Raw genomic sequence first — 11,344 nt, forward strand, 5'->3', positions numbered from 1 at the left:
AAAAATTATTGCGGTCATGTACATATATTGCGCGATAAGTCGATATATTGATTATTGCGACAGGCCTATGCTCAGTCTGTTTTCATTGGAGCCAACCAACCCCATTATGTAGACAACTACATCACTCCAACGTGGTGGCTCACTAGGCAGCTAGGTAGAAATTATGAAAATATATTTGTCATATCTGTTGTTTAACAACTTTTTAAAATCAGATTTTAGGCAAAGCTAATTTTCAACATGCATGTTTCATAACTTTAAAACTTTGATTACTCGCCAAGCGAAATCTGAATTTGGGATTGTATGCTGTCTGAAAGAGGCGGCTTTCTGTGTGTACTCTTCGTTTTTTTTCTTTCAGGTGTTCTTTGAAAGTTCATTTTGCAGCATTTCGAACTCGAAGTTCATTTTGCAACTCTTTATGAAACAGATACATTTGGTTATTGATTATGATTGGCTGAGCCACACATGAATCAACTGTAAAATACAGTTGTAATATTTGTGACCCATGCTGTCAAAATTAGTGGGAATGCGCATGTGCACGGACTAATTTTGAGCTACAGGCAACAAAAGTGAAAAATGACGATTTTGACGTTTTCACAAAAATTTGTTCATTAAGCCCTCGTCTAGCGATCCCAATGCTCCAAATAATAATTTTAGATGTTTAATTACCTTTATTTGTACAATTTCTGAGAAGAGTACCTTTTCTCCGCTCGTTTCTCACACTGACTGTCATCCAAAGCGCGCGCATAAAGGCGCTTCAGACTGCGGGTGATCCCGATACATATACACAGAATTACAGTGTATTCACGCAAACATAATCATAAAATATCTTAAGTGAACATTTGGGGAACTGTTGAGGAAAAACATCTGGTGTGTAACATTATATTCAGGGCCGCTGCTGGCCAAATGGGTGCCCTAAGCAGTATTGTATTGTTGTGTCCCCTCCCCCAAATATTATGAAAAAAAAAAAAGCACCTACTATAGGGGTCATAATAGAACTTTAATAAAATTAAACATAAAAGTAAATAAATAAATTGTAATTAAATTGTATTATTTAAAAATTACAATTGTAGCTCTACAGCAAAATAAAAAAATACAAACTAAAATTACACACATTAAATAAAACATTTTAAATGATTAAATATTATCAAAATAAACAATAATAAATTGAATCAAAAATCGATAGATGCTATTTACACTAAGTGAAAATAGCATATTTTCTTAGCAACAGATGCTATTTACACTAAGTGAAAATAGCATATTTTCTTAACGATATGCTTTACACCAAGTGCAAAAAGCTATAGATTCCATTTACACTAGGATAAAATACCAGGATTTTCTGCTATTTATACTACTTATTTCAAATAGTGGCAGTTATCTGCACCTCAATATTGTCGTAAATTATAAAACAGTATGCAATAATAACGTATTGAGTGTAAATTTGAATTTTAATCCAATTTAAAAAATGGATGCCACCTTATTGGGACAATAAAGCCCTCCCTACACCTACCCTACCCAATACTTTATTTTCAACTTTTCGATTATTTCCTTCATTTTTATTGGAAATAAATGCCTTTCCTTTGCGATATGAGATTGGAAAAGGGAGAAGAAGAAAAAAGTTCGGCAAAAGGCAGATTCGAACTTGGGTCGTCGCGTCAAAACGACTACAGTACACACTTTACCATCTACGCCACTGGAGCTGTTGCTTGCTAATAGTCTTTTGTAGTGTTGACTAGACCAATCACAGGTAGGTGGGCGAAGTTAGTGTAAATAGCTTCTGCCAACAAGGCGGCCTATTTGCACTTAGTGTAAATAGACTCTCCGAAAATCAACACTGATTTACTTCATTCAGCTGGAGCATTCCAAATTTCAAAATTTACAAAGGCATATGATAATTAAATGATCATATGATAATTAAAACGTTAATTAACGTTATTAATGTCAACAGCCAAAAAAGTTTCACAGGATTATGAACATACCTGAAAGGGGACGCACAGGCTTCATCTTGAACTTTTTTACTTTTTCTTTTCTCGGCGCCGGACTGCTGATGTTTTTTTTTTTCGGGCATAGTTATCCATCAATTATGATCATTTGCAGTCAGCCGCACACATGAGGTGAGGGTGGATGTGGGAATGGCGCGTCACGTGTGCTTAGCCTACTGACTACTGCGTTCACCCTAAAATGCATTTTTTATAGCCTAATTATGTATATATGTTCATGTTTATATTTGTATTTATGTATATGCATATGTTAATATTAATATAGAATGAAAGTTTTCCCCCGGGAGTTGGTGCCCTACGCAAACTGCGTACTCTGCGTATAGGGAGCTGAGGTACTGATTATATTAGATCTGCGGCACTGATATTATTTTTACAATAAAAGAAAAGAGTGAATCACTCGCTGCTCTTGATTGAACTGCTTTTGTAGTTTTAATAATCAATTTATTTGTAATTAACAGACTAAAGGGAATTTTACATGTGATTATTTGTTTTTCTTACTTGAATACTTTTGTTTATATGTAAAATGAAAAAGGTAATGCATTATTATTATTTTTTTCATCTGTTCTTTTTTATAATAACAAAGATAAAATAAAAAATAGCTACACTGTGATTATTAATATAGAAATTATTATTAAGAAAAGAACTGGAGGAAAAGATGCAATGTTGCTCTGTGATTTTGCTTTAGAACCTTCAGAAAACTTTAACTCAATTGTTCTCAAAATTGACTTTGCTGACTCTATCGACATCAAACGGGTGTAGCTCAGTCATTTTTTGTCCGATTCTAACAAATCACACATCATTCTGAAGGCCTTTTAATGGAGAATGTGAACATAAAAAAATAACTCATTTTAAAAAATTTGCTCATTGTGACTCATTTTGCCAGCACAGGTCACAATTTGTTACATTTTGTCACTCTGTTTATTTGATGAAATCTTGCCAGGATCTGTGACTTTTTATTTTTATTCATTTCTTTTTTTAAAGCAATAAACCCCATGAAGCCATAGTTTACAGTGATTAGAACAGATCAAGGGGTTTGTCTTTTTTACAATGCCCCTTAGCTGTTCTAAAATCACATTTAAACCACAGCTTCTTGGGGCTTATTGTTTTATTTTAACTAAGTACGTCCTGCACTTTTTCCTCATTTATGCATGTTTCTTTATTGCTCTAATGTGTCAATAACATGAAGCAGTCCTGCACTGTACAGATATATTTATGTATCACAATATTGTATGGTTGAGCTGTCATTGTAGACTATAGGCTATATCATCATATAGCCGATACAAGACAGTGCTGCTTTGTTTTAAAGGGGTCATATGATGCGATTTCAATTTTTCCTTTCTCTTTGGAGTGTTACAAGCTCCTGGTGCATAAAGAAGATCTGTAAAGTTGCAAAGACTAAAGTCTCAAATCCAAAGAGATATTCTTTATAAAAGTTAAGAGTCAGCCACGCCTACCTAAAACGGCTCGTTCTAACACGCCCCAACATACCTACATCGCTCTGTGGGAAGATTTGCATAACGCCGCCCAAATGCTCACGCAAAGAAAGAAGGCGTAACTTCTATTCTCGCTGTAGTATTGTTGACGTGCTTGTGGTGTTCGGCCAATCACAATGCACTGGGTCAGCTGGCCAATCAGAGCAGACTGCGCTTGTCAAAGGAGGGGGCTTTGTTGAAAACGACGTGTTTGAGAGAGGCAGGGCATAGAGGACCTACAATAATGTACAGTATTTGAAAAATAATGTGTTTTTTGAACATTAAAGAATGTCAACATATTCTGTTACACCAAAGACACAAAATAATTATCTTTAAAATAGCATCATATGACCCCTTTAAATCTGCAGTTCTAGTTCTTCTGCTTTCCCTTTCTGAATGACAAATACAGACTACTGCCACCTGCTGGTATGGAGAGATTTCCTGTCTCCCAGGTGCAGAGCATACAGTACGTCGTATTTTTTACAGTGAGTTCAAGCACAACGTTTTTACCTAGAAGCAGGTAATGTGAGTTGACACCACAGTCAGCTTCACACTCGTTCTTTTCCACTTTTAGTAGTTTTGAAAAGCTCTTTCTTTTGAAGCACGGTTGCACTGATATAAAAAGTATTTTAAAGATAATAAATAATTATAAGCAATATATGGATTTTTAAATGTTATGGCAAAGAACTTATAAATGCCCACTCATTTTTTTTAATTATTTTTTTTTAACTAAAATCAATTTTCAATGGTGTAAGTGAATGCAGGCATCATAACATTTGGGCTGCTTATTAACATTCAGCTTCCTAATAGCTATTTTAGTTGGTCTCTGTCTCTCTGTCACACTGACTCTTTCTTGGTCAGCTTGTTTCTTCCAGACTTTAGTTTAATTGTAATGGTCCCTCTCCGTCTGTGGAATGTAAATGGCATTGTGATTGTGTCGGGCAGAGCCCAGAGGTTGTTCAGGAACTGAACAGGAGGATCTGACTCCGATTATTCAATTATCTCTCTACACAAACACAGTTTCAGTTAATTATCTGGCTAAAGACATGCTGACTAATGCTACACCACTAGCATTTATATGCTTTAAAGTGCTATACTGTAAATAGCACTTGCATACACATGAACATGCTAAATCAAACAGTCAAAAGTCAGTGTTAGAGGTCAAACATGGTCTCAGATCATTGTTTAATAGAGAAATGTTTTATCTTTACTGCAGACAGAAATACAGTTTGTTTAATATATTGTACAGATGGGTCAGTTGTTTATATAACAAATGTGTCAGGACATCTTTCTACAAATTTAAGTAGACAAATATGTATTTTATTGTTTTACAAATATGTCAAGGACATTTTTCACTTCCTTAAAAAATAAATAAATAAATAAAATTGCATTAAATGGATAGTTCACCCAAAAATGAAAATTCTGTTATTTACTCATCCTCAACCAATAATAATAATAGTCAAGTGAAGTCACCTTTGTTTATATAGTGCTTTATACAATACAGATTGTGTCAAAGCAGCTTTACAGTATTAAACAGGTAAATTGTGTGTCGATAATGAAAGAGGACAATAGAAAACACTCAATGTTTCAGTTAAAGTCAGTTCATCATTGATTCAGTGATGTCAACGTCCAGTTCAGTTCAGTTCAAATAGTATCTGTGCAATCAAATCGACAGAAATTAAGTTAATAACAACAATAATAACTTGAGATATTTCTCAAAATATATTCACCTATATTCTCTAATTTTTTGTAAGTGACGTGACATGTGGCCAAGTATGGTGACCCATACTCGGAATTAGTGCTCTGCATTTATCCCATCCAAAGTGCACACACACAGCAGTGAACAAACACACACACCTGGAGCAGTGGGCAGCCATTTTTTGCTGGTCGTGGTATTGAAGGTGGAGAGAGCGCTGTACATTCACTCCCCCCACCTACAATCCCTGCCGGTACGAGACTCGAACCCGCAACCTTTGGGTTACAAGTCCGACTCTCTAACCATTAGGCCATGACTTCCCGGTAGCTCTACCACTGTAAATGATTAATTTACCACTTTGCATGAATAAAAATGCAAAAGTACAATTGTTTGTGAGTGATGGACTTGGAGTTCCACCACAAGTATATGTCTGATAAAAGTGATTTAACCAGAGATTTCTTTAATCTAAATCTCTGACTCTCTCTGTCTGTCTTTTTCAGTGAGGAGAGTTATACAGTTATAGACTACGCACTTAGAGATCAGATCTGTGTGGGGTCGTGTCAGGCAGAAGACCTGAATCTCTCTCCAGTCCGTGGCACTGCGGGAATGCTGACGTCACGACAGAACGTGGCCAGCTACCTGTTCCAGATCAGATTCCGCAGCAACCACTCTGGTGACAATGTGACCATGATCTTGGGGGTGGAGCTACTGTAAGTATTTGCATATCAGTTCAGCAATTTAATAATAATAATAATAATAAGGTCACACTTTAGTTTGGGGACCAATTCTCACTATTACCTCATAATTAACTAATAAGGCATTAATATGTGCTTCATAAGTACTAATAAACAGCCAATATGCTTGTAATATGCATGCTAATAAGCAACTAGTTAATAATGAGAACTGGTCCCTAAACTAAAGTGTTACCAATAAGGATAATGAAATCTTAAAAAGTCTTTGGAATTGAATATAATTTTGGGGGGAAAATACAAAAAATCCTAAAATATTTAATTGGCCAGAAAGTCAGCTACAACTACAGTTGGGGTCTGTAAGATGTTTTAATGTTTTTAAAATAAGTATCTTATGCTCAACAAGGCTGCATTTATTTGATCAAAATTACTGTAAACACAGGGAATGTGGATTACTATTAAAATCTATTTTAAAATCTATTTTCTATTTTGAAATAATTTTCAGTATAATTTATTTCTGTGATGGGCAACCTGAATTTTCAGAAATCATTCTAATATGATGATTTTGTGCCAAAGAAACACTTATTATTATTATTGTTGTCTTTACTGTGACTTATTAATGTATCATTGCTGAATGTGTTATTATTAATATCATTCATGCATTTATTTATTTATTTATTTATTTCATCTTACTGACACTCAACTTTTGAATGCTTGTGTAAACTCATTGTGTCAAAGATGTGGGAACCATGACTTGGTACGTTTAGTTTGCTTATCTACAAATCAACATGCTTACACCTTCATTTATGTCGCTTGATGAGTAATGCGAGTGATTCTGTATCTGTCTGAGGTTACTGAACTAGACATGTACTGACATACCCTTTAATTGAAATGACAGATTTTAACTGCTCCTTCACAGGGAGTTTCTATGTGTTTTACCACCCCATCAGTCATCACACTGCAGGAGTGAATGTACCAGCACAAGATTTATCAGAATATATTCCTTTTTCAGGTATTCACCCAGTGTACTGAACAAACATGAACTGAGATATTGAGTATTGATTTGCTTTCCTGATCTACCTTACTCTTTCTCTTGTAATAGTGGTTGGTGGTTTTGAATCCGGGTTTGTTTGAAACTGTAGCTGGTGATGTACTTAGTGCCAAGAACTGAAAAAAAGGGTTTCACATAATCATCTTCCTCCCTTCTTCGGACCTTTAGAAATTAAGACCGTCATAGCTTCTGTATCTTTAAGACTTCTCCATGTAAATAACCTGTTCAGTTAAACGTTCTTTCTGGCTCCACTGTGTCTGTAAACATATTTGCTTTAAAAGCTTGGGGAATGATACAGACCTTTAAACAGCAGTTAAAGACCTTTGTCATCCAGTTAAATGGGTAATATGCTTTGGTTCCACGCAGTTGTTTGATAAGTTCTCAGTGCTCCATTTAGATAGAAAAAATGCCTAGAAATGACAGTTCAGAAGGACACGAGTCATATCAAAATACCAGAATATCAGATAGACTTGGGCAGTCCTGTTGACTTGAGCCAGTAAATGACCACCTAGCAACCACCCAAAACACCCTAGCAACAGCATAGCAACATGAAAGCCACTCAGAACACCTAAGCAACCGTATAACTCCCCCTTGGCAACCCCTCACAATGCTCTGAACATTGTAATGCTGAGTTTTGCATAAGCAAGCACCACACAGAAATTTTACTTTAAGACTGTAAGATCTTATGTTTGCCTCTCTATTCTTTATTTTCATCCTCTCCCGCTCTTTCACTCTCTCGTTCTCTCGCTGATAACATTATATTCTATTGAATAAAAGATTATAATCTTTTTAATTAAGCTTTTCAAGTGAACGAAGTAGCTGTCTTTTGAGGATCACATAACCCTGAGCAGAAGTTAGATCCTTACTTTCATTTATAAATGTAAACTTAAATGGAGAAACGCTTTTATAATGCCCAAATGCTGATTTGGTAGGCAGCTCACTAGGTTTTGAAACAGCCATAGATCATGACTGTGTGTTCCTGTAAATGAGATAACATGTTATCTGTTGCTGGAAGCTTAGTATGTTGCCGTTCCACTTACATAACAAAGATGCCTATCTACTGTTGCTCTTGGTGAAGAGTCAGCATGACTGTAGTTCTTCTGAGGAACCTTCGTCAACACAAGACAAGTTCTCCCACATTTCTGGACCTCTGTCAGGCTCCACCCAATTGAGTGTCTAATAACACAGCTCGATACTGCTAAACCAGCTCTTCTGTCTGGTGTGAGTGGCACAATTCTCCCCCATGGTGGGTATGCATGAGTGTTATTGTTATGGATAGCCCCTGACTCCCCATTTCTTAGAAAATGATTTTGGAGTCCATTGTGACGTCATCAGCTACGTCTATGTGTGCTGTGCTCAGTCGACTGTAGAGACAGTATATTGTTCCTTCCGTTGCTAGGCAGCCAAACAGTTTTCAGGAGCTTGAGTTGTCTCACTGCCTTGTCGCCTGCTGGCTCATTAAGTGCCTCATTTAGTATTCAGTAGGAGTAACCATCAATACTGTAAGTGTAAATACTGTGCACCATATGTCCACTAAACTAAATTTGTGCAGCCTCATTCAAGATACCTCATTCATCTTCATGTTTTTTAGATATTCCTCTGTTTCCTTACTGTGCCTCGGGTCGAGTTTGAATATTTACTTCCAGACGTACCTTCTACTGGTGCTCTGATGCCTTCATTGACTTTTCACCTTGTGTAAAATAATCTTTGAAGGTGATAGGTCTGGAATTTTGGCCTTCAGCTGTAGGAAGCATGTGGGAGCCTGCTAAAGCAGTGCAGCATGCAGGATACCAGACAGTGGAGATGTGAGGTCTTCTTGGTGCTGCTTGCCTTTCTGGTGTTTGGAAAATGAGGCTTGGTTGATACAAGTTATTGAAGTTGGCATGAAATGTAAAATCATCTATTCTTTAAATGCATGTTACAGGTCTTGGACAAAATAATGCGAAGAGCTAGGAAATAGGCACTATTGTGGTGTTTTAAGCTTCCAACCTTAGAATAACATCCATACAACTTTTGAGTAGTCTAGTGGAATTTCGTCTATCAAAACATCTGCCAGTTGTTTCAGCGAAGCTGAAGGAAGCAATCTTCTTCCCAATCTTCTCTCCAAAACTGTTCACAGTGGTTTGATATTTTCAAGTCAGGTGATTAAGCTGACCAGGGCAGATGTTGATGTCGAAGGTCTAACTGTCCAGGTTTTATGATCATCACACAATCTTTTGTAGTGTCTGTGATTAAAGTTTTAGCAATTGCAGCTCTTTCATGGATGTTGATTTTCTGAAGTTTTTTAGGGCCCGAGCACCAATGGTGCGAGGTCCCTCCTGGAATTGCTCTTCTTCTTCTTCTTCTTCTTCTTCTTCTTCTTCTTCTCCTTCTCCTTCTTCTTCTCCTTCTCCAAAGTGAATCGCATGTTTGAGGGCCTAAACATGCTTGAAAACTCACAAAACTTTGCACGCGCATCAGAACTGGCGAACATTTACATCTGATATGGGTTTCAGAATTAGGTGTGGCAAAATGGCTCGATAGCGCCACCTACAAAATTTAATTGACATATAACAGTTCAATGTACTATATAAACATCATGTAAGTTTCAAAACTCAAAAATTTCTCGTTAGTTTAAAAACAGCTTTTATTGAAACCAAGCTCAAAAAACGACTCGTTCTGGAATGTGCCACTTTATGACTTAATAGTGTGGCTAACCAATGCCTCCGCAGGAGAAGATCAACACCTGCTTCTACATCACTGCTTCTTTAGCCCCGCCCACTGATACGCGCTTGTAGTAGGAGAGGAAATACTACACTAGAGAGACGCAAACACAGGATTACTCCATCAACAGAACCATACAGTAGTGATGGGAGAAAAAAACCTTTTCGAAGCTTTGCAAAATGATTCACTGTTGTGTCAATGTGTGCTGCAACCAGTGTAGACAGAATCGCTGATTATAATGGGTTCTGTTGTCTATAGTTGCGTGCCGCCCCACTCGCATCCGGTGTAAACACGGGGTAAAGTTAGCAAAGAGCTCCAGATCACGTCAGTGAAACACTGTTTGTTTGTTTGTTTGCTTTACTTTGCTACCGATTCATTTTTAAACAAGACAGTATGATGCACTTTTTAAAGAAAAAGTAAACAAAGATGGCAGCACTGAGTCTGAGTGGATCCAACAGTAATGTCGCAACACATAAGTGTGAGTAAATGTGCTTTACCACTATTGCATATATATTGATATATACTGAGTATTTATACGTTTATACGTATTTATAAGTTTTTAACCCAAATGACCCATGTTGTTTTCAGAGTATATTACTGCAGCATCCATCTGTTATTTTAATAAGCGAAACTGTTAGCCAATCATAGCAGTGGGCGTTTACTTGAATGCGCCCCGCCTATAAAAACAGACTGTGCAAAATCACACTAACATTATGAGTGAACCTAAGTGAACATTTTAAAATAATAATAAAAAAAAAAATGCATGACCCCTTTAATAAGAGTCCTGTCCTGAACACATGCCCATATTCAGTTGTAGTCATAGCACCACCTGCTGCCAACAGGAAGTGGCATGTATTACGCTCTTCTTAGAGATTTAATGACATCAACATTATTTTGGTCAGTCTAATCTAAAGGCCTTTGTGATGTTAAATTGCAAAGATCTTGAGTTTTCGTTAAAGGGCGTGTCCGTGGCGGCCTGACAAATTTCGATATTTCGCCATGGAAAATTACGTTGTTGTAACTCAGCCATACCATGTTCAATCTGCACCAAACTTCACATGTTTGATAAAAGTCCTGGCCTGAAGACATCTACATGACAATATTCAGTTATAGTCATAGTGCTACCAGATGGCAGCAGGATGTTTGGCACATATAAATGACTTTGACATATTCCTCATATACAGTGCCTTGCGAATGTATTCATATCCCTTAATTTTTTCATATTTTGTTTTGTTGCTGCCTTATGTTAAACTGCTTTAAAGCAAAAAACAGGCTTTTAACATCTTTGCAAATGTATTAAAAATAAACACTAAAATGATTCCATTGCATAAGTATTCATCATATCTGGGACAGTTGAAATTTAGCTCAGGAGCATTCATTTTGCTTGTAGATGTTACTACACTTCAAGTGAAGTTAACCTGTGGCAAATTCAATTGAATGGGTATGATTTGGAATGGCACACACGTCTTAATAAAATTTCTAACAGCTGATAATGCATGTCAGAGCAAAAACCAAGTCCTGAGGTCAAATGAACTGCCTGTAGAGCTCAGAAACAGGCTTGCGTCAAGCCACACATCTGTGGAAGAGTTCAGAAAAAAATTCTGCTTCATTGAAGGGTCACAGAAGCATGTAGTCTCTTGTTACCCTTAATGGAAGAAGTTTGAAACAACCAGGACTCTTCCTAGAGCTGGCCTCCTGGCCAAACTGAGCAACTGATGGAGAAGGGCTTTGGTTAG

General features: G+C 36.8%; 1 protein-coding gene across 1 annotated transcript in view; it reads left to right on the forward strand.

Moving 5' to 3' along the window:
• LOC107740944 (rho guanine nucleotide exchange factor 26) overlaps positions 1-11,344 on the forward strand; it is a 98,361-nt gene that overhangs the window by 74,384 nt on the left and 12,633 nt on the right. The window contains exon 12 of the mRNA XM_016553514.1: positions 5,666-5,875. Within this exon, the coding sequence (XP_016409000.1) occupies positions 5,666-5,875 (210 nt within the window). The remainder of the gene's footprint in view (positions 1-5,665; positions 5,876-11,344) is intronic.

The sequence above is a fragment of the Sinocyclocheilus rhinocerous genome, unplaced genomic scaffold (assembly GCF_001515625.1).
Source record: "Sinocyclocheilus rhinocerous isolate Xijiao unplaced genomic scaffold, SAMN03320098_v1.1 scaffold3144, whole genome shotgun sequence".
NCBI lineage: Eukaryota > Metazoa > Chordata > Actinopteri > Cypriniformes > Cyprinidae > Sinocyclocheilus > Sinocyclocheilus rhinocerous.